General features: G+C 53.2%; 1 protein-coding gene across 4 annotated transcripts; it reads right to left on the bottom strand.

Moving 5' to 3' along the window:
* Positions 1-311: 311 nt before the first annotated feature.
* Tyk2 (tyrosine kinase 2) lies at positions 312-21991 on the bottom strand. 4 transcript variants are annotated; one of them, XM_090336393.1, is made up of 28 exons: positions 21916-21991; positions 21118-21297; positions 20777-20820; positions 20581-20667; positions 19818-20005; positions 15601-15724; positions 15378-15525; positions 13800-13963; positions 12811-13177; positions 11682-11900; positions 11436-11593; positions 10470-10578; positions 10197-10386; positions 10004-10107; positions 9422-9616; positions 9238-9325; positions 8585-8712; positions 7561-7696; positions 7320-7474; positions 5594-5744; positions 5298-5395; positions 4862-5054; positions 3948-4066; positions 3290-3462; positions 2939-3056; positions 1216-1326; positions 960-1107; positions 312-793 (listed from the first exon to the last, which is right to left on the bottom strand). In XM_090336393.1, exons 5-27 carry the CDS (start codon positions 19945-19947, stop codon positions 973-975), a joined length of 3513 nt encoding a protein of 1170 aa, XP_090192519.1. In that variant the 5' UTR covers positions 19948-20005; positions 20581-20667; positions 20777-20820; positions 21118-21297; positions 21916-21991; the 3' UTR covers positions 312-793; positions 960-972. The 4 variants fall into 4 exon arrangements, with proteins under 4 accessions (XP_090192519.1, XP_090192510.1, XP_090192536.1 ...); XM_090336384.1 differs by lacking the exon at positions 20777-20820 and having other exon boundaries at positions 20581-20722; XM_090336410.1 differs by lacking the exons at positions 20581-20667; positions 20777-20820; positions 21118-21297; positions 21916-21991 and adding an exon at positions 15804-15824 and having other exon boundaries at positions 19818-19887.
* Between the last annotated feature and the right edge of the window lie 1148 nt (positions 21992-23139).

The raw sequence follows: 23139 nt of genomic DNA, 5'->3' as shown, positions 1-23139 counted from the left end.
GCCATGGGCTTCAGAAGTGCACAGATGTGTATGACTCAAGCAGCAATGCGACAACCAGGTTAACAAAATGGAATGTTTATTAACTTTTTGCCATTCTTGGGGCTTAAACTTAGGGCCTTGGCACTGTCCTTGGGCTTTCTCCAGTGCTCTATCTCTTGAGCCACAGTACATGTCTGACTTTTTCTATATTTGTGATACTAAGAAATGGAACCCAGAGCTTTGTGAATGCTAGACAAGCACTATACCACGAGGGCACGCTCCCAGCCCTGTTATTATGAACATTTCCGTTCACGATGTACATCCCCACCCCCAGCACTCCTCCACATCAGTCCTATGAGGTAGAAAATATGTAGAGGTCTCTCAGAACACAAAGGGAAGCCTAGTCAAGTCCTTTCTAGGGGGAAAGTGTCACCCAAATATTTTGGACATTGAACGAGCTGTTATTGAGTGCCTTCTGTGTACCAGAAACTGGTCAAGTTGGTAATATAACTTTTTTTCGTGGTATTTGGGGTGCCGAGGATGGAATGCAGGGTTATCTTGTATGCTAAACCTATGCTGTGCCACTGAGTTACACCTCAGCCTAGCTGCTAGTTTAGGGGTACACAGAAGTTTAACAGTTGGATTTGGCTGGATCCTGGTGGCTCCCATCTGTTACCCTAACTACTCAGGAGGCTGAGGTTTGAGGATTGAGGTTCGAGGCCTGCCCAAGCAGGGAAGTCTGTGAGACTCTCATCTTCAACGAATCACCAAAAGGTCAGACATGGAACTGTGGCTCAAATGGTAGAGGGCTAGCCTTGAGAAAAAAAAAGAAAAGAGAAAAAAGTCAGGGCCAGCACCTAGGCCATGAGTTCATGCCCTAGGACTGGCAACACATAAAAATGCAGTCAGTTTACAGATGTGGAGGTCTCCAGACAGAGGGTCCAGAGGCTGGGACCCTGAGATGCTGTCTGGGTGCTGACCTGGCCTTGTACTTCAGCACACACTGAACACGGAAGGAGCCTGGGCCTGGTACTTGTCGTGGGCCATCTTGAGGATAGGGATGAGGTTCTGGAAGGTAGGGCGGTAGGAGGCCACCATGTCCCAACAGTTGGTCATGAGGAGATAGACCTGGGAAAGGAGAATGGAGGGATGGGGTGCTGCTCCCCCCGGCTGGCTTATGTGGAGTGGGGGGGGAGGGGAAGCACGAATTGGGGTGGGGTGGAGAATCTGTCTCACCTCACTGGGGCATCTGTCAGGCCGCGGCAGCCTCTCTCCTCGTTCCAGCAACTCGGTGAGTCTCAGCACTGTCATCTGGCCTTGGGTGAGGCCTATGAGCTCGATGAACTTCTACAGATGGAGAGATGACATCGCCAGGGTGAGAGACGCCTGGGTAGAGATTGGAGGCCTGGAGTTCTCCACAGTGGGGGTTCAAATCCCACCTCAACACTTTCCCAGTTGCATGACTAAGGTTCTATCCAAAAACCATTTTTCTTTTTTTTTCCCCATCCTCACACTTGAACTCAGGGCCTGAGCCCCGTCCTTGGACACTTGATGCTTAAGGCTAGCGCTCTACCACTTAAGCCACAGCACCCCTGCTGGCTTTTCTATGTATGTGGTACAGAGGAATCAAACCTGGGTCTTTGTGCAGGCTAGGCAAGTACTCTACCACTAGGCCAAACTCCCGGCCCCCACTAATCAATAATTTATCTTCAATTAAACACACACACACACACACACACCCCAGAATTTAGGATTAAGTGCTGCTCTTGATTCCAATCTCCAGAAGCTGGGGCTATAAAAGCATTCCAAATAACAGAATCTTCTCCTGGCTGGCCCACCCACAGAGGGCGATCTGGCCAATCACTGTGGCTCATAACTGTTCAGTGATTGGTTAGCAAATGCACATAAGAACTCTGCTGGGCCAATCAGAGTAAGCCATGGAAATCACAGCCAGAAAAAGGAAGAAAGGGGCAGGGCACCAGTGGCTCAGACCTGTAATCCAAGCTACTCAGGAGGCCGAGATCTGAGGATCACAATTTAAAACCAGTCTAGGCACAAAAGACCATGAAACCCTTATCTCTAATTTATAACTAGAAAATGGGAAGTGGGGCCGTAGATCCAATCCAGGGGTAGGATGGCAGCCTTGAGCTGAAGAGTTCAGGGACAGTGTCCAGGCCCAGAGTACAAATCCCATGACGCACCAAAAAGGAGAAAGGGTCACTGTGGCCACAGAAAAGGCTCACCCTGGGCCAGGAGGGTAGCCTAGTGGCAGAGTGCTCACCTAGCATACATGAAGCCCTGGCTTCCATGCTTCAGTACCACATACAAAGAAAATGCCAGAAGTAGCGTTGTGACTCAAGTGGTAGAATGCTAGTCTTGAGCAAAAGAAACTTAAGGACAATGCCCAGGCCCTGAGTTCAATCAACCAGGACTGGCAAAAAAACAAACAAACAAAAACAACTCATTCTGTTTGCAATGCTATAAGTCCTCGTTTGGCTGGGACACAGTTCAGTAGCAAAGTGCTTACCTAGCAAGTGCAATGTCCTGGGTTTGATTCCCCAGTACCACAAAAAAGAAAAAAAAACATCCAAACAAAAGAAGTTTGGAGCCTGTCGAAACCAAAAAGCTTGAACTATAAATGATTCATGTTAAATACTGGCGCTGTGAGGCAGCTGCTAAGATGGAGAGAGCTCTTGTTTTGTTTTCTTGGTACTGAGGATTGAACGCACCTGCTAGGCAAGTACTCTACCACTTGAGCTACACCCCAACTCATTATTTTGTATTCTGCAAGATAGGGTTAAGCTATTTTTTAAAAAAAATTTCTTTTGTCCAGACTGGCCTCAAACTCTTGATCTTACTACCTCACTTTCCAAGTAGGAGGCTTTTCACACCTGGCTGTGGAGCGATATGACTTGATTGTCCTAATGTCCCTTTCCCCTGGGTGGGGCTTGGTGCTCACCGAGGGGGGACTCTGGCTAGCATCACAGTAGGTCAGCAGCTCATAGAGTGTCACCCCGAAGGACCAGACATCAGATGCGTAGTAGAACTTACACTCCTTGAGGCACTCTGGGGCATACCTGGGGAGAGGAGGGGCGGGCCTCAGGACTGGAGGGTGTGGGAGTCCAGCTGAGGCTGGAGCCCTCCTGGGGCAAGGTGGCAGTCCCAAGGGAAGGTCGACCTGGGCCAAGCCCAGGTGGCTCTACCCGCCCCCCCATTAAGTTTCTAGGCCCCCCCTAGTATTTTAGCTCTTCCTCAGTCTCCACCCTGCTATTCCAACTGACACCTCCCCCTTGGTCACCCCCTTGGTCACCAGAACACGGGGCTGTCCCCATCCTCGCGCACGCGGTAGTACTCGTGGCCTTCAGGCACGGCCTTGGCTAGGCCAAAGTCCCCGATCTTGACCAGCCTGTCGTTGTCCAGCAGCACGTTGCGCGCAGCAAGATCTCGGTGGATATAATGCTGGGCGTGCAGGTAGGCCATGCCCTAGGGGTGGGGCAGGGCAAGTCAGGGTCTGTGGGGCTGGGGGTGGGGGGGAGTGGGGTAGCGATGGGTGGCAGGGTCTGAGCAGATGGCCAGGACGACAGGGCGACAGGTTGAGTCTATAAGTAAGTACCAGGTCAAGAGGGAGGAGGGGATTGCAGGTGGAGCCAGAGAGCAAAGGCAGATGCAGAGAGCCGGGTGGGCGTGGCCAGGGTGGTGGGCGTGGTCTGCCTTGTGGGCGTTACTGTGGTGATGGGCGTGGTGAGATCTGTGGGCGCTGTCCTGCGGCAGTGGGAGGAGCCAGTGCGGTGGGCGTGGCCAGGCAAGTGGAAACCAGGCCCCAGAGGGACAGGAACCAGTGTTGGGCATTTCAGAAGAGGGGGCGAGGAGGGGCAGGCCTAATGAGCAGGCTCAGGCTGGACAGGACTGCCCGGGGTAGGCAGAAGCAGAGGTAGCAGGTTCTGCAAGCAGGAGCGGAGCCGGCCCACCTCACAGATCTGCTGGGCGAAGAGCAGCAGCTGAGCCAGCCCGACGCTGTGCCGGGGCAGGTAGTCCCGGAGGCTACCCAGGGGCACGTACTCCATGACCAGCTGCACTGACTTCTCACCTGGCATGGAAGGGGCCAGGGTGGAGAAGACAAAATCACCACCCACCCAAGAACCAGTGTCAGTGTGTGCGGGAGTGGTCCTGGGGCTTGAACTCGGGGGACTGGAGAGAGAACAGTCCCATGGAGCCAGTCGCTGGTGGCCCATTCCTATAATTCGATTCCTCGGTACCACATACATAGAAAAAAGCCGGAAGTGGTGCTGAGGCTCAAGTGGTAGAGCTTTAGCCTTGAGAAAGTCCAAGGACAGTGCTCAGGCCCTGAGCTCAAGCCCAGGGCTGGCGGTAGCCTTGAGCTGAAGAGCTCAGGGACAGCACCCAGACCCAGCGTTCAAGCCCCATGACACTGACACACACACTGACACACACACACACACACACACAAAGGTCTCAGGCCCGGAGCATAGTGGTCGAGTGCTTGCCTGGCATGCATGAAGGCCTGGGTTCAATTCCTTGGTACCACATATACAGAAAAAGCTGGAAATGGTGCTGTGGCTTAAATGGCAGAGCCCTAGCTTTGAGAATGCCCAAGGACAGTTCTAGGCTCAGAGTTCAAGCCCTAGAAATGGCAATAATCATAATAATCATAATAATAATCATAAACGTCTCATGGACTTTGCAGTCTTCAGATCTCAGCCTCCCGAGTCACTAGGATTTAGGATTTACAGGGATGCACCATCAAAGCCTAGCTGGACTTCATCCAACTGTAAAGAAGCCCGCCTGGCCACGCCCACCCGCGTGTCTTGATATTCTCATTGGCCAGAAATGACCTGCCCACCAGCTCGGCGGGGCCGCCCACCTTGGTCCTCGCAGCAGCCCTTGTACTTGACGATGTGCTCGTGGTAGAGTGTGCGCAGGATGTCGATTTCTCGCCTCCAGCCAGAGTGGAGTTGGGGGCCGCAACCGGCCTTGAGGGCTTTCACGGCCACCATCTCCCCAGTGCCATCGTTGGTGGGGTCATAGCAGTACAGGCTGACCTTGCCAAAGTGCCCCTGGGCCAGGGGGAAAAGAGTCATTCCTAGCCTGGATTCTCAGGCCAGGCCTCTGGAACCATCCATTTTGGAAGTCCTGTGCCCCACCCAGTCCTGCGATGGGGTGGGGGGGGTCTGGGACTCAAGGCCCTTTCCAGTTCACCTGGGCCTCCCTTGGAGCTCAGGCTTTCCCAGCCACAGGTCAGAGACCTTGGCATCATCTCCAACCCTCCCTCATCAGGACCAACTGGGCCCGGCCCTTACCTCGCCCAGATCCCGAATCTTTTTCAAATACCGCTTGTGGAAAACCGTGGGGTCCGAGGCGGTTGAGTCCGGGTTCACAGTAGAGATATCCACTAGATCTGTAAAAGCCACAGTGTGGGGAGAAGGACCTCTAGCCATTTTCCAGGCAAACTCACACTGGGGAATCACAAGATGGGTTTCTCCCCGCCCTAGTCCGGCAGCCCAAATGTGCCTCTTATATGGAGAGCTCAGGGGCTGGCGGGGGTCCCCAATCCTGTCCCCATTCCTCAGGGTCCCAGCACTGCAATGAGGCTCACTGTGAGGCTGCAGCCGAGTGAGATCTCGCAGGATGGTGCGGAAGGATGGTCGCTGGGCCGGTTCGTAGGTCAGGCACTGGCTAGTAAGTGTGGCTAGCTCAGGGGTCGAGGGCTTGGGCAGCTGGTGTTGCTTCTGGTAGAAACACTCTTTCTACATGGCAAGGGATGTGGTGGGGGGAGTATGAGCACCCCATTTGTGACTCCAAGGACCTGGTTCTGTTTATTCCCAATGTTTCCAAGAGGAAGGGGAGGCCCTGAGAGCCTTGGCTTGCACCCAAGTTCACCCCTGGGTCCTTACTGTCCTGGTTTCTACCCACCCCTGATGCATGCTGTGATTTTTTATTGTCAAGGTAATGTATAGAGGTGTGGCAGGTACATTCACCAGGTAGTAGGTGCATTACTTCCCATGTTTTTGGAACTCTGGTCCTAGATGCTGTCCCTGAGCTTTTCAGCTCAGGTAGGGCTACTGCCCTACCACTCAAGCCACAGCGCCACTTCCGGTTTTCTTGTGGTTAATTGGAAATAAGAGTCTCACAGACTTTAGTGCCCAGGCTGGCTTTGAACTGGGATCCTCAGATCTCAAGCCTCCTGAGTAGCTAGGATTACAGGCGTGAGCCACCATGCCTGGCTATAGTTGCCTTTTCTTACCAGGCTCAGTGGCCTAATTCTGCACTTTTGTTTTTTGGTACTTGGAGCAGAACCCAATGTCTCAGGACTGCTAGGCAGGTCCTCTACCACTTGACCCACATCCCCAACCCTTTTGCTTATAATTTTTCAGTAGGGTCTTGAATTTTTTTTTTTTTTTTTTTGCCAGTCCTGGGCCTTGAACTCGGGGCCTGAATACTATTCTTGGGCTTTCTCTATCACTAGGCCAAACTCGCGGCCCAGGGTCTTGAATTTTTGTTGTTGTTGATCAAGGGGCTTGAACTCAGGGCTCTTTTACTCCAGACTAGCATTCGACCACTTTGAGAGCCAGAGCCACTTCTGATTTCCTGATGATTACTTGGAGATGAGAATCTCCTGCCTGGGCTGGGCTCTGAACCACGATCCTCAGATCCCAGCTTCCTGAGTAACTAGGATTTCACTGGGGCCCAGTTGGGTCTATGAGATGTTTTGCCCAGGCAGAACTCCCTACTTCTGCCTCCTCATTACCCGGGATTTCAGGTGTGAACTGCCACACCTGTCCAGCCATTCTACATTAAATAAAACCTGAGGCCAGGCAAGCCTCGTGCACACCCTAAGGTCGGTCTTCTCTCTGCCCTGCCCACTGCCCATGCTGAAGCCTACTGCTTGCAGGCTCTGTGTCTTGGCCTCTACTGATTTCCTTGAAAGGTAAGGACAAAGCCAAGAGCTCAAATCTGTCATCCTAGCTACTCAGGAGGCTGAGATGTGAGGATCGCGGGTCAAAGCCAGCCTAGGCAGGAAAGCCCTTTAGACGCTTTATCTTCAGTGAACCACCAGTAAACCAGAAGTGGTACTGTGCTCAAAGTGCTGGAGCGCTAACATTGAATGAACGAGCTCAGAGATAGTACCCAGGCCCTGAGTTCAAGCCCTATGATTGATCCCCCCCCAAAAAAAGTGATGAACCCCAAGAGATGGAGGCCCAGGAAATGGCGCTGTGGTTTCAGGAGTAGGGCAGTAGGCTTGAGCTGAAGAGCTCAGGGACAATGCTCAGGCCCAGAGTTCAAGTCCCATGACTTGGAGATGCAGGGATGCACGGATGTACCTCAGAAGGGCCACGGCCCTGCAGGGGGGCCTCCCCATCAAAGCAGATCTCAAGCAGCGTGGCCCCGAACCCCCACTTGTCGGCTGCAGTGCTCAGGCTGTTGACTCCACTGGTCAGACATTCGGGAGCCGTCCAGGGTATGCGCTCAATGCGTTCTGGGGACCAAGGTCAGAGGTTAAAAGGGGTCATGGAAGGAGTAGGGATACCCTATCCCTGAGGCCCGCTGTGCTGGGGTACTCACCCTCCCTGGAGAGGGCCCCCAGGCCCACACCGGGGTCACTCAACTTGATGAATGGGCTGGTGCCCTCTGCCAACCCTGGCCGGGCTAGTAAGATGTTTCGGCCACAGACATTACCATGAACCAGGCTCTTGTCCTCCTGGAATGGGAGACAAGAACAGGAAGGAGTGACCACCGGGGAAATGGCACAGACCGTGTCCCCAAACTCAACTGGCATTTACGTGCAAAAAAGAGCACATCAACACTTGTCATGACGGGATGCCTACACTTTCTCACTGCAAGCTAGCACTAGCACTAGGAAGCTGAGTCAGTGGCCGAGGTTCTCCAGGGACCAAAGGCCAGGAAACCCCATTACTAGTCCCACATGTGTGCCAGGCACCCCCCTCCCCTCTGCCCCAGGACCTTTGCACTACCTGTACAGTGCTGGGATTATAGATGTGTGCTACCAAATTTGGTTTATTTTGAGATAGGGTTTTTCTAATTTTTGGGGGGTGGGGGGGCTGGACTGGCCTCCAACTGTGATCCTCTCATCTCTGCCTCCCAAGCAGCTGGGATTATAGCAGTGAGCCACCATACCTAATGTACAGTACGTCATTTCTAGAAGGGACTTGGACATGCATGGGTCCTGGAACCCATAGAGAACTAATGAATGGTGAGTGAGTTGTCCTTGTCTCTTTCCACCCCATATCCCAGGTTCTGGCTTAGGGTGTAGCTCAAGTGGTAGAGAGCCTGCCAAGCAAGTGTTGAGGCTCTAGGTTCAAGCCTCAGGACTACCTGCCAGTCCTGCAAAATTCCAGTCGTCCAAGTGGTAGAGTGCTAGCCTTGAGCAGAAAAGCTCAGGGACAGTGCCCAGGTGCACACACAGTTCAAACCCCAGGACCCACACAAACATCAAATCAAATAAATAGAGACAGCAAAGGCCAGATACCAGCTCGTGGACTAGGGCTGTGTCCTGACCTCCCCCCCCACAACGCCCAGGCTCGCTGGCCCCTCCTGACTTAGACATTACCACCCACAGACCATGTACCAGGTAGCTGAGGGCACTAGCCAGCTGTTGGGCCACCACCACCTTCCAGGCCATGGGCACGTGGCCCCGCTCTCGCCGCAGCCACACATCCAGGGGCCCGTGTTCCACATACTCCGTCACCATGATGTCTGCAAAGATCCAGCTGCTCCAGGAAACTCCCTTCCCCACCCCCCTCTCTCTAGGGCCCAGGGGTTGGGGTAGATGTAGGACACAGAGGTTTAGGAGAGACTCACGGGGATGGAGAGGAGGGATGACTCTATTCTTAGGGGGTCACGCTATGGCAAGACTAAGATTGGAGAGCTGATGAGGGCGAGGGTAGAGAAGACAAGGTGGAAGATGGAGACCGGGTGGAGCCAGCAATCAGGGTGTAAGTGGAAAGCTGGCATACAGGTGAGGGAGGGCCAAAGTGTATCTGGGATTAGGATGTCAGGGGTGGGCTATGGAGGGAAGGTCAAGGTTAGCCCAGAGTCAGGATTCAGGCCATGCATGAGTAATCAGAGGGGCTGGGGTGTGACTCAACGACTGTGTGCGTACAAACCCTGGGTTCCAGCACACACACACACACACACACAAAAGAAGTTAGGAGTAGGGGTTCAGCCAGGGAAATGGGTATGTCTAAAAGGCGGTGGTGGGCGTGCATGGGGTTCACTCACTCTCGGAGCCACGCACACAGACGCCATGCACAAAGGCCAGGTGTGAGTGGGAGACCTGGCTCATGAGGCTGGCAGTCTCGTAGAAGGCCTGTGAGGACAGGGCAAGGTCACAGGCTGCAAAGCCCACCCTTCCTGTCCCACTCCCCTCCCAGGACACACGTCAGGGCTCGCAGCACACTCTCACCAGGGCAATGTCATGGTGACTGGGGTCCAGCACTTTAAGGACCACGCGAAGCTCCTGACCACGGCCCCCAAATGGCTCCAGGGAGATCCCGCTGTCCACTTTGTCCTCCTCCTCCTCCTCTTCCTCCACAGGGCCCCCCACACGTAGGAGGCCCTCGTACACGTTGGTCCGTGTACCCTGGCCCAGATGGGAGAGCTGTGGGAAGTGGTACAGAATATAACCTTAAGGCTAGCTGCACCATAAGCAGCAGCCAGGGCCCCCCCTCCGCCCATGGTTCAAACCATGCCCATCAGCACTTCATGTCATGGGAAACCCGCGATCCAGCCTTAGAACAAGCCCCGCCCACCAGAGCAACCGCATCCTTTGAAACCCTTGGCCCCGCCCACCAATGTGGATCTCATAGCCACGCCCACCCGGGGCCTACTTCCCTGCCTAGGCGCGCTCCTCCTGAAGGCCCCGCCCACCGGGGGGCCACACCCACCCGAGGGTTGTATCCCATTGGATCCGGTAGCTTCGCTGACCCCGCCCACCCAGTTAGCCCCGCCCGACCCTGGTGGCCCCGCCCACCACCGCCACACACACCTGGGTGATCTCGTCCTGATGGACCCGGTGGAAGCTGAGCTGGCTGAGATTAAGCGGCTGGCTGCTGGCCCGTGACCCCCGCATGATGAGGAGGTTGGAGATTTCTAGGGGCAGAAGCGAAATCCCAGACAGGGGCTGGCTCAGGGGGAAAAGATGCCAGGCGCAGGCCCTGGTCTTCACCCTCCTCACCTACCTCCAGGTCGGGGCAGGCAGCAGCGGCGCAGTGGGAAGCAGTCCTCGCCAGCCCGCAGGGCACAGCCCTGCAAAGCCGCGCGCAGCTCCCCGATGCTGGCAAAGGAGCGGCCCCAGCCCTCCAGCACAAAGGTTCCGGCCTCTTGCAGGATGGGGAACTTCCGGAGGCGCAAGCCCCGCACCCCGGATGCCTGAGGTGGGAAGAAGGCCCAGTGAGCAGAGGGCCAAGCCAACAGTGTGCCCGGCCACGCTCCAGTCAGTGACCCAGGCCCACCGAGTCACGCTGGGCCACTGTGAGGATGAGGCGGTAGAGGTGGTTAGTGCTCCAGTGAATGAGATACAACCCATCTTCCGGCCGCAGCTTGGCTTGCACAAACGGATCCCTGAAGGGGAGCAAGAGGGCCCAATGAAGAGGAGGGGAAGGGACAGGAGCTCACACCTGTAACCCCAGCTATTCAGGAGGCTGAGATCTGAAGACTGAAGGTTCAAGGCCCAATGAGCCACCAAAACCCAGAAGCAGAGCTGGGACTCCAGCGGTAGAGCTCTAGCCTTGAGTGCAAAAGACAAGCAAGAGCATGAGACCCTGAGTTCAAGCCCCAGGCCTGGCGTACACACAATCCCACGATAACCAGAGCCAAAACAGGGCTGGAGGTGTGGCTCCCCTAGGGAGTGTGCCAGTCTTGCAAGCGTCCGGCTCCGAGTTCAATCCTCAGTATCACACAAAAAAGCACAAGTGACAGTAAAAGCTCCTGGACAGGTAGGCAATGCCAATCACAAACTGAAGACACAAACACAAGCAGTTAAATATGCAAGGAGACGGGGTGACAGCTCCAGAGTAACACTTGCACAAGGATATGCTACCACACCCCGCTCACACTCACAAGCCCTCAACAAGCACGTGCGTGCAGGCCTGTGTGTACACAAATGTGTATAAGATATGGTATGCATGTACAAGTGTGTACGTGTGTGCACGTAAAGGATGCATGTGTGTGCATGTGAGAACCCTACACACCTACAGTTGCCCAAATGTGGGCATGCATGCGGACACATGGGTGTTCACCTTTACACACTCACAGACACACACGCAATTCCTGGAAGCACCTGCATGCATGTGCAAACAGTGTGCAGTAAGGACATGGAGACACACACACGGAGCTGACATTCACAGACAAGCCCTGCCCTGAGGCAAGTGCCGACCACGCCCCCGGCCACGCCCCCAGCCCCGGCCACACCCCCTCACAGCAGCGGTCCGTGAATGCCATCCTGTATGCTCATCAGCAGCCGTGGTGGTGCCACCTCGTGGCACAGGTAGTGGCTGGAGTCGGCTGTCAGGCGGAAGTAGCCGTCCACCAGAGCCACAAAAGACAACGCACTGGCCCGGGAAAGTAGGCTCAGCTCCTGCAAGACCAGGAGGAGGTCAGATGGGCAGCGGGGAGCAGAGCTGCACCCACGGCCCACCCCACCCGGCTGTGGCCCAGGGCCCCACCAGGCACTGGTTGTCTTGCCGGTGGATGCTGACACGGGTGTCTTTCAGCACCATGTGGGAGATGTCTTGGAAATCACAGAAATAGGTCCAGGGCGGCTCCCAGGGCCTGCCCACCACCTGCTCTCCTGCCCGGTGGGCTTTGCCTCTCTTCCCCGCCAGGTGGGCCTGGGAATTCCTGCTGCTGCCACTGTCACCCTTGGAATCCTGGGAACTCAGCACCTGGGGTACAGACACGGGGAACGAGGCCTGTTGATGTATTCCTTTTGTTTGCAATAAGGTCTTGCTATGTTGCCCAGGTTTCCCTTGAACCATTTGTTGCGTTTCTGTTTTGTTTTTCCTATGCCGACAGTGGGACATGAACTTGCGGGGCGTGGGTTCTTGCTCTACCACTTGAACCACAACTTCATTTCTGGCTTTTTGGTGGTTCACTAGAGATCCAATCCTGTCCTGGCTTCAAACCATGAGCCATTAGATCTCAGTCTCCTGAGTGGGTAGAATTTTAGGAGGGAGCTACTGAGGTTAAAAGTTTTTTGTAAAGGAGCTCCCAAGGGCTGGGGAGTTTGGCCTAGTGGTAGAGTGTTTGCCTAACATGCATGAAGACCTGGGTTGGATTCCTCAGTATCATATACATAGAAAAAGCTGGAGGTGGTGCTGGGGCTCAAGTGGTAGAGTGCCAGCCTTGAGAAAACCCTCAGGCCCTGAGTTCAAGCCCCAGGGCTGGCAAAAAAAAAAAAAAAAAAAAAGTAGCTCCCCAAAGTGGGTGCTGGTGGCTCACACCTATAATTCTAGCTACTCAGAAGGCAGAGATTTGAGGATTGTAGTTTGAAGCCAGCCAGGCCTTAGGAAGTTCATGAGAATCCGTGAAATTCAAAATCTCCAGTGAGCCAGCAAAAAGCCAGAAGTGGGGCTGTGACTCAAGTGGTGGAGCACCAGCCTTAAGAGAAAATGTTCAGGGACAGCTTCCAGGCCCTGAGTGTTCTGTCTGTCTGTCTGTCTGTCTCTCTCTCTCTCACACACACACACACACACACACACACACAAGCTCCCAGGCACAGATTGGCCCTGGGTGGCCTGCCAGGGACAAATGGGAACCCCTGACCCTGGGAGCAAGAAGCATCGTCCGGCTCACCTCGGCCTGCACCGGCCGCCACTGGATGCCCCCCACGCCGGTCACCAGCACCTCGTGGGTGGGGGGCCCGAGGGCTGAGTCCGGGTCGGGGTCCTGGGCGCCCTGCCCGCCGTCCTGGGTGTAGCAGGGCGCCCCGGGGGCCTGGGCCTGCACCTGCAGGTGGCGGGCGGGCAGGCGCTCGGCGCCGAAGCGCGGCGCCAGGCGCTCCAGGGTGGCCACGTACTTGACCATGACCGCGTGCGCCGACAGCTGGCGCGGCTGGAAGGTGCGCACGAAGCGGCGGAACACACTGCGCAGGCGCAGGCGCGTCAGCGCGTTGTGCTGGCGGATCTGCTGGCGGAAGGAGCGCGGGATGCAGTCCTTGAAGCTGCGGGGGACACGGGGACACGGGGTGTCAGGGGACTGGAAGGGCCCGGCAACTCCGGTTCCAGGCCCGTCCCAGGCAGGGAAGTCGATGTCCAAAGAAGCGGGGAGTGGAGGTGTGGCTCCAGCAGTGGAGCAGCCCACACTCAAGAGCTCAAGGCCCTGGGTTTCAGCTCCACTTGGGGTTCTTTCATTCTTTTTTTTATTTTTTGTCAGTCGTGGGGCTTGAACTCAGGGCCCAGCCACTGTCCCTGAGCGTCTTTTGCTCAAGGCCAGCAATCTACCACTAAGTCATTCTGAGGAATCAACTCAGGGTTTCATGCACGCTAGGCAGGCCCTCTGCCACTAAGCCATGTTTCCAGTCCCAGTTCTTTCATTTTATGATGATCAGGAAAAGGCACAGCTCTGGACACCAAGTCCTTCCGTGTCCTCCCCATCTGTCCCCTCTTCTCTGTCACTGGCCTGCACCTGCTACCAGTAATGGCATAGAGCTTTCTATTTCTTCTCTCCTTGTCTTCTCCTTCCTTCCTTTCTCTCCTTCCTTCCACACCGTGGCTCCTCCCAGCCCCCTGATTTGAAAATCATCTCCCTTACTAACTCCGTGTCCCCACTCCATTCCCAGACACCTGATCTCCTTGGCCACGTCCTCCAGAGGGACACCACGGCAGAGAGAGAGATGACAGAGGTGCAGAAAGGCCATGCCCAGGCTTTCATTTTTAAAGTGGTGGATCTCTTCCTCGTTAGTCAGCTCCCACAGGCTGACGACATCATTCACAAATTCATGCTTGCCCTGAGGATGGAGAGAAAAGGAAGTGTGAGAACGGTCTTACTCTCTATAGCTACAGAACTTTAGTTGCTTGGCTCTAGGCATTTTGTAGAAGAAGAAGTCACCATTTCTTTTCTTTTTTTGGGGGGGAGGTCAGGGGGTGAACTCTAGGCCTGGTGTTGTCTCTGAACTCTTCAGTTCAAGGCCACAACCCTACCCTTGAGCCACAGCCCCACTTCCTATTTTCTCGTTATTAATTGGAGATAAGAGTCTCATGGCTTTGTAGTGGACAGAGCTGGCTTTGAACTGCGATTCTCAGATCTCAGCGTCCAGAGTAGCTAGGATTACAGGAGTGAATCACCACACCGGTAAAGTCACCATTTCTAAGAAAGGTGAAATATACCCTTAACAGTTCAATCTTGTGCCTGTGGCACACATCACTAATTAATCTTGTACCACTGAACCCACACTCGTTTTTACTTTTTAAAAAACCTGGCTGGGCGTGGTGGCTCACACCTATAATCCTAGCAACCCAGGAGACTGAGATCTGAGGATCGCAGTTCAAAGCTAGCCCAGGCACTAAAGACAATGAGACTCTTTTTTTTTTTTTTGCCAGTCCTGGGCCTTGAACTCAGGGCTTGAGCACTGTCTTAGGACTTTCTCAAGGGTAGAGCTCAACCACTTGAGCTATAGCACCATTTCTGGCTTTTTCTATGTATATGTGGGACCAAGGAATCAAACCTGAGTCTTCATGCAAGTTAGGCAAGCACTATACGACTAGGCCAAACCCACGCTAAGACAGGGAGACTCTTATCTCCAATTAACAACAAGAAAACAAGAAGTGTTGCTGTGGCCCAGGGGTAGGGTGGTAGCCTTGAGCTGAAGAGCTCAGGGACAGCACCCAGGCCCAGAGTTCAAGCCTCATGACCAATAACAACAACAAAATGAACTGATAATAATCAAATTTTTTTTTTCTTTCTGGGGCTTGAACTCGGAGCCCAGCCCGGGCGCTTTCCTGATCTTCTTTTTGCTCAAGGCTAGCTCTTTGTCAGTTGAGCCATAACACCACTTCCAGCTTTGTTTTTAATGCTTATTTGGCACTAAGGAACCGAACACAGGGCTTCATGCATGCTAGGCAAGCACTCTACCAACTAGGCCACATTCCCAGCACATCAAATAATTTAAAAACTATATCTTGCTAAGTATTTCAGACTGGCATCAAACTAATGATTCCTGTGCTTCCACCTGCCATGAGCCTATCTTTGGAAGACACCACATGCCCAGAATCAACCCAAGCTCTTTTGCTGTTCAGGCAGCCAAAGAATCCCAGATGACATGAGCTGAAATGGATTCAAGATAATGAATTATAGCAGGACCTGGCCACTCTTTAAACGGTTCCTAAATTCCTACAATCTCACTTCCCCATCCCTGCACACACCTGCTCAAAGAGGTACTCAAACGAGGCTGAATCCAAGACTTGTAACCCCTGCTCTGCCCGTTCTGGGGGTGCTTCAGCCCCAGGGAATCCACAGCGGTACACAGGAGGCTCCTGAGACTTCAGGCCATGCCAGTTTCGGAAATAAAACCTGCAGGAAGGGAAGGGATATAGCTGGCCCGTGGCCAGACACAGAGGGCCAAGCCTTCCCTCCAGCCTTACCCACCTCATTCGGAATAACAGAGTCATATCTGTGTCTCTGGACATGTCCAGGGTATGGTTTGGGGGCAGCCAGACTCCAGCCTGGGTATCGAAGAGGGCAAAGAGATGGAAACAGGGTGGAGTGATGCCTGGGATAGGAAAATAATGAAATCAGAGCCATATTTGCTGCCATCCTCCCTGAGATCCCCCATACTGGCCCTCCATTACCTGCTCCCTAGGTCTCCTCTCCTGTTGCACAGAGGCAAAAGAAAATGCAATGTTAATCATGCCGTGCCAGGCCTCATGGAACTACAATTCCCAGCTTCCCTTGCAGCTAGGTTCATGGCCAATGGAATATGGGTAGGAAAAAAACCAGACTGATTTTAATTTTTTTTTTCCTGTTCCTAGGGCTTGAACTCAGCCTGGGTATTATATCTGCCTTTTTTTTACTCAAGGAGAGCATTCTATCACTTGAGCCACAGCACCACATCTGGTTTTTTCTGAGTGGTTTATTGGAGATAAATGCTTCATTAACTTTCTTGTCTGGGTTGGCTTCAAATCATCCAGATCCTCAGTTCACAGCCTCCTGAGGTGTTAGGATGACAAGGATAAACCACAGGACCCCAGCGAACTTGGGTTTCTTTATTCGGGAGGAGAGGGAGAGGAGAGAAATGTGCTGCTTATTTCAGCAGTGAAATACATGCTACAGGAACACAATTCTAGAAATAACAGCAATTTGCCTGTAACTCTTAACACCAAAGAAATATCCACCTAGGGGCCGGGAGTTTGGCCTAGTGGTTAAAGTGCTTGCCTAGCATGCATGAAGACCCGGGTTCGATTCGTCGGTACCACATACATAGAAAAACAGCTGGAAGTGGTGCTGAGGCTCAAGTGGTAGAGCTCTAACCTTGAGAAAGTCCACAACTGACAAAAAAATCCATATATATATATATGCATATATGCATATCCAATTATGACCTGCTGTCAAAGGGCGCCTTTGATGTACCCTGTTCCAGACAGATCTGATCTAAGGTTTCCAAATACACGCCTCAAATACAAGTCCTATAAGACTCATTTCTCAAGTCCTGGGGTTAAAGGACTGGTCCCCCGTGTGATGAAATTAGGAGGGTGTGGAGCCTTTAAGAGGCGGGGCCTTGCAGGAGGTCTTTAGGTTATTGGCAGCCTAATGTCCAAGAAATTGTGGGACTCTGATCATTTGTCTCTCTGCTTTTTGACTATGGGGAGGACAGTTCTGCTCTGCCACAAGCCTCTGCTGTGACATCTGTCTCAACCACATGCCCAAAGCAACCAAGTCCTACAAAATGGTGAACCCCAGTGAAACTTTTCTCATTGACTCACTCCGGCATTGGTGTGTGTGTGTGTGTGCACCTGTGTGCTGTTCCTGGGGCTTGAACTCAGGGCCTAGGCGCTGTCCCTGAGCTTTTCTGCTCAAGGCTAGTGCTCTATCACTTGAGCCTATCTCCTCCATTTCCAGTTTTTTCAGTGGTTCATTGGAAATAGAGTCTTGGGAACTTTCCTGCCTGGACTGGCTTCAAACCACAATCGTCAGATCTCAGCCTCTGGAGCAGCTGGGACAACAGGTGTAAGCCACTGAGACCTGGCTAAGCAACGATTTCCTGTGAGAGAATGCTGTGTCACACAATTTCTGAGCTCCCCATTTCCTTCCGAGAAGGCCAATCCCTCAGCCCCCGTACTCCAGCCGGCTTCTGTTAGCGTGCCTTGGTTTTTGTTCCTACTTCTCCTTCCCACTTCTAAGAATGGACACCAGTTACCCTGAAGCTACCCCGCTTCCTTAAATACGTGGAGTTCCCTGGGACTCATGGAGTAGTTCCCTCAGCCAAGTGGTTTGGAGGAACTATCAAGGGGCCTTTGTGGTTTCTTGCTACTTCCCTGACAGGGAACCAATTCCTCCATGATGAAAGGCCCACCCTTTCCTTAACATGAATGCCCTCTGTGGGGTATTAAATGGGGGAAAAGATGGCTAGAGGAAGGAAACAATGCTGGAGATGAATGAAATGACACATATCATCATTAGACTTCCTGGGGCTTGAACTCAGGGCCTGGGAACTGTCCCTGAGCCTCTTTGTACTCAACACTGATTCTCTACCCAGTGAGTCACAGTGCCACTTCTGAGTAGATTATAGGAGATAAGAGTCTCATGGACTTTCCTGCCCATGCTGGCTTCAAACCTAGATCCTTAGATCTCAACCTCCTGAGTAGCTAGGATGACAGGTATGAGCCAGCTGGACTGACTTCTACATGCCGACGCTGGAATGTTAATCTCGAGTGATCTTTGGGAGATCACCTGGATCCAAGAGGCCGGGGCCCCCAGATTGATAGTCCTAGCTTTGTAAGAAGTAGAGGAGGAGGTCTGGAGCGGGGCCTAGTGGTAGAATGCTTACCTAGCAGGCACAAAGCTCTGGGTTCAATTCCTCAGTACCACATACACAGAAAAATCTGGAAGTGGTGTTATGGCTCAAGTGGTAGAACACTAGCTTTGAGAATGCCCAAGGACAATGCCCAGGCCCTGAGTTCAAGCCCCAGGACTGGCAAAACAAACAAACAAAAAAGGAGCAGAGCAACCAGGCACTGGAGTTTCATGACTGTAATCCTAGCTACTCAGAAGGCTAACTATTGAGGATCACAGTTCAAAGCCAGCCCAGGCACTGGAGTTTCATGACTGTAATCCTAGCTACTCAGAAGGCTAACTATTGAGGATCACAGTTCAATGCCAGCCCAGGCAGGAAAGTTCATGAGACTTTCTTTTTTTTTTTTGCCAGTCCTGGAGCTTAAACTCAGGGCCTGGGCACTGTCCTTGGACACTTTTTTGCTCAAGGTTAGCACTCTGCCACAGTGCCACGCCCGGCTTTTTCTGTGTATGTGGTTCCAGGGAATTGAACCCAGAGTTTTGTGCATGCTACCACTAGGCCATGCTCCCGGTCCCTTCTGAGATTCTTATCTCCAATGAACCACCAGAAGACCGGAAGTGGGACTGTGGCTCAAAGTAGTATAGCGCTAGCCTTGAACAGAAAAGCTTAGGGACAGTGCCCAAGTCCTGAGTTCAAGCCCTGTGGCCAAGAAAAAAACAACCAACCAAAAATAACTCACACAAATAAAGACTGGGGCGTAAGGGCGAAGTAGGGACATGAGTTTGAACCCTGATATGCACCCCACTAAAAAAGCAGAAAGCAGAAGAGAGACCTAAACTATAGCATGCCCTACTATGATGTACCAAGAGTCCACCCCCCTACACACACCTCGGTTAAACCATCTGAAACCGCAGAATCATGACCCCAAAATTAATGTCTCCTGTTTATTTTCTAGGCCTTGTACAGTTCTTCTGCTACCCTCAGGACAAAGGTGTCACTGCGAAAAATCCTTCCTCCATCATACCAGGGAAGGTAAGATCCAGCCCCCCACCCGCCTTCTCTCTATCTCTCCCATCATTTCCCAGCATCTCTTGCATGCCAGACTGTTCCCTGGACCACAGCCAAAGAGCATGAGTGAGTGAGCTTTCAAGCCTACTCATGTCCTTCTCAGCTCAGAACCCTTCCTCACTCTGAATAAAATCCAAAATCCTCCCCACAGATTCACAATGCCCTACATAATCTCCCTGGCTGCCTCCTTTCTCCATTCCAGCCTCAGAGGCTTCCCTTGTGTACCTGGCAAATTATGACCCCAGGGCCTTTGCATATATTGTTCACTCTGCCTGTACCATCTCCTCTTCACCTATTGTAAGAGCTTTTGTTCAAACAAATGTCTCCTCCAATAACCCTTCTTGGTACTCCAATTCCTGTTCTCTCAACCTCATTTATTATGTTTCCTGTCATCTTCTCGCTTTGTGAACTGGAGCTGCTGGATAGGCCTGGTGGTACACACCTGTAATCCCAGCTACTGCAGAGGCAGACACAGGATAGAGGGTGTGAGGTCAGCCCAGGCAAAATTAGCAAGACCCCAACCGTGCCTGTCATCCTAACTATCTAAAAGGCTGAGGTCTGGTGATCACGGTTCAAAATCAGCTTAGTCAGAAAGTCCATGGGGCTCTGATCTCCAATGTACCATTAAAAACACTGGACATGGGGCTGTGGTACAGGCCTTGAGTGAAACATGAAAAGAAAAGAAAAAAAAAAAAAACCTGGAGCTGGCACAGCAGTTGTGCATTCTGGGAGACGTGTGGGGCCTTGCCCTACCCACCTCTTCCCTGGCCCATGTGTGACTCACCGATTTTGTGTGCGATCTGAATACAGATGTCCTCTGCAGTCAGCAGGGAATCGTTGAAGGTGACCCAGGGCTCCCCACCTGTGGGTCCAGCCCAGTGCAGCAGCACCTTCACCCCTCCCGCAGCGGCCATGGCTTGTGTGTCCTCAGCAGCCTGCTTGCTGGCCTTGCCTGGGAATCACCGTGGACACCTCAAGAGGGAACAGAGGATCAGCTGCCAGGCCTCCCTTGCTGGATGGCTCTACCATTTGCATATACCTGTGTAGGGGACCGAGGGGTAAATTCGGGGCTCCCTCAGCCTATGGGACCTAAGGTATCTAGTGGAGTCTCCTCCCTAGCATGGATGTCCACATTTGATTGACAGCGTTGGGTTGGGGCTGGAGCTCTGATTCCTGCCAGCTATGCTAACATCAAGCTCTTCCTCTTTTCCTTCTCACTCTTTGTCTCTGTCTCTCTCTCTCGTGGTTTTGGAGCATAACCCACCAGTGCCCTGTTCCTCTTTTCTCTTTCTTTTCTTGCTGGTCCATGGCCTTGAATGCAGGGCCTGGGTTCTGTCCCTAAGGTCTTGTGCTCCAGGCACTATAGCACTCTACCACTTGAGCCACAGCTCCACTTCTAGCTTTTTTAGTGGTTCATTGAAGATAAGAGTCTGATAGACTTTTTTCCCCTGGTTGGATTTGAACTGTGATCCTCAGATCTCAGCCTTCTGAGTAGCTAGGGCGACAGGCATGAATTTTATTTATTTATTTATTTTTTTTAAGGATACCTGGGTTCAAGTGATCCTTCTGCCTCAGCTGCCTGAGCAGCTGGGACTACAGGTGGACACGAGAAAGCCCAGGATGAATGCTCCCTTCTGTGGATAAATTTGCACCAATATAAGAATCCACTCTGTGGTTAGAGGTTTGACTCTGAAATAAAATAAAAATGAATTAAGAAAAACACAAGGTGATGGTGGCTCATACCTGTAATCCCTGCTATACAGGAGGTTGAGATCTGAGGATCCAAGCTGGAAGCAAGCCAAGGCAGGAAAGTCCAAGAGACTCTTGATCACTCATTAAGCAACAAAAAGCTAGAAACAGAAGCATGGCTTAGACATAACCCTCAGGCCCTACATCCAAGTCCCAGATAGGCAACAAAAGGAGGAAGAGGAGGAGGAAAAAAACCACTCTTGTGCTGTATGGTGGTGTGTGCCTATAATGTCAGCACTGAAGAGGGAGACACAGTTGGATCTCCAGTTTGAGGCCATGCTGGGAAATATGGTAAGATCCTGCCTCACCCCACCTGAAGTCCACTCTGAACCAACCTTCCTGAAGTAATCAGGCACTGCTGAGATGGGGATTATACTGCAGATGTTCCTGGGTCAACTCTGGCAACTCACTCAGCTGCTCTGGTCCTGTTTGCGGGCGTGGAGAAGAGAGGGGTGCAGGGTGGTGGTGTGGGAAAAGAGCCATCCCATCTCTCCACATGGTTCTGCGTGGAACACCTTCAACACAAACAAACAAAGGTGACCCGAACCAGAATCAAATCACTAACAGAGCGGGGTGGATGCAGCGGGGAAGAGGCCCTGGGGGGGTGGTAAGCTCATTAATGCAACCACGGCATCCATTCATTCGTTTTGGCTTCAGTAGCACGGTGGGCTTTGCTTTCTGTCCGTCATGGCTTCGCTCGCTCTACATCTCCAGTCCCTTCGGCTTTCCCTGTCCAGCTTGGCTCCTTTCCCAGGCGCCCAGCAATCCAGGGCTGTTGCTGGGTTATGGCAAGGAGCTGGGGAAGTGGGGAATGTGGGCCTGGAAAAAAAACTACGACGTTATTGGGGTGCCTGCTACAGAGAACTGTGGAGAAGAGGGAAAAGCTCGACGGCGGTGTGCAGCCGGCGCGTAATCAAAGCTGGGGAAGGATCGGAGGGGGGAAACGTGCGCCCCCCAACAAGGGAGTGAACCCCTCCAAACGCGCCAGCCCCGGGCGGTGACTGCGGGGCGCCCGGGCTGCACATCCGGACCCGGGGCTCGGGGCCTCGCGCGGCGCTCGAGCGCTCGCGGGCCCGCCATGCGCATGCTCCCCGCCGCCTCCCAGGCGCGCCCCCCGCCCGCTCCACACTCACCCTGCGCGGAGGGGGCTCGGGCCCGAGCCTGCGACCCCGCCCCACCGCCGCCGGGAGCTCCTGGCGCCAGGCCGCCCGGACGCCGCTTCCCATTGGCTCCCAGGCGCGCGCATGCCCGCGGAGCCGCGGCCCCATTGGCCGCGTCTCCCAGGAGTGCCGAGCGGATTGGTGGTGACGTCGCACAACCCCCAAAGGTGATTGGTCTGTCTGGAAGCCGGAAGCCACACGCGGCTCGTGATTGGCTGTCAGTGTGCGGGCGGCGATGTGGAAGAGGATGCCCTCTAGGGTGGGCTGCGGGCGGTGTGGTTGGGTCGGTGAGTCGATCCTCACCCGCGCGTCCTCCACGGATCTGGCTCTTCGGGGCTTTGGCTGTCAGATCCCAGCTGCTTTTGAGAAAGTGAGCTCGAAGCTGGGCGCCACTCTTGGAATCTTAGCTACTCGAGATCGGAGGATCGCGGTTCAAAACCAGCCTGGAGTCGTGGCTCAAGTGGCAGAGCATCAGCCTTGAGCCAAGTAGCTAAAGGCCCGTGAGTTTCAGCCCTAGTCTAAACTAATGTTCCCGCATTCTCTATTATTGTACATAATAACCGCCCTGCCCCCCCCCCCAGCTTCTTGTCCCTTCCGAGACCTCACATTGATCCTCTCCGTTTCTGAGTTACCCTGCACAGCAGGGGCTGCGAAGTCACAGAAGAACTCCAGAAGATCTGCTTCTGAACTCAAGTGGCTGGGGGAGGAGCGGGGAGGTGCATAACTGTACCAGAACTTAAACTTTGCCCCACCCCAGGGCCTCCAGTTCTGGCATTTTTGGCTAGTCCCCAACCACTTGAGCCACAGCTTCAATTCTGGCTCTTTGATGTATTAATTGGAGATAAGGAGTCACAAGGACTTCACTGCCCCAGCTGGCTTTTAACCTTTGATCCTCAAAGCTCAGCCTCTTGAATGGCCGCGTTCTGACATCCAGCCTTAAGAAGCTTTTTTTTTTTCAGAGTGCTGTTTCTGGATGGTTGCTGGCAGAGGCTGCCTGGCTTTCCAGCTACAGGATACTGGGGAAGCTGAAGCAGAAGGAATTCTTGATCCTGGGAATTCTTAGCTAGCCTTAACAACATAGGGAGACTCTCTGCAATAACAGTCAGGTATCTGTGGCTCACACCTGTAATCTTAGCTATTCAGAAGTCTGAGATCTGAGGAGCAAAGTCCAAAGCCAGCCTAGGCACAAAAGACTGT

The sequence above is a fragment of the Megascapheus bottae genome, chromosome 1 (genome assembly GCF_031878675.1).
Source record: "Megascapheus bottae isolate mThoBot1 chromosome 1, mThoBot2.hap1, whole genome shotgun sequence".
Classification (NCBI taxonomy): Eukaryota; Metazoa; Chordata; class Mammalia; order Rodentia; family Geomyidae; genus Megascapheus; species Megascapheus bottae.
Note: the sequence above shows the minus strand (reverse complement) of the source record. Positions and strands in the feature narration are given on the sequence as shown.

Excerpts from the sequence above, each read along its gene's own strand:
- Tyk2 (XM_090336393.1), bottom strand. The coding sequence starts at position 19,947 with ATGGCCGCTGCGGGAGGGGTGAAGGTGCTGCTGCACTGGGCTGGACCC. Across the intron at positions 7,697-8,584 it reads CTAGTGCCCTCAGCTACCTG|GAGGACAAGAGCCTGGTTCA; the intron begins GTACATGGTCTG and ends CTCCCATTCCAG. Across the intron at positions 3,463-3,947 it reads TCGCCCAGCAGATCTGTGAG|GGCATGGCCTACCTGCACGC; the intron begins GTGGGCCGGCTC and ends CCCCACCCCTAG.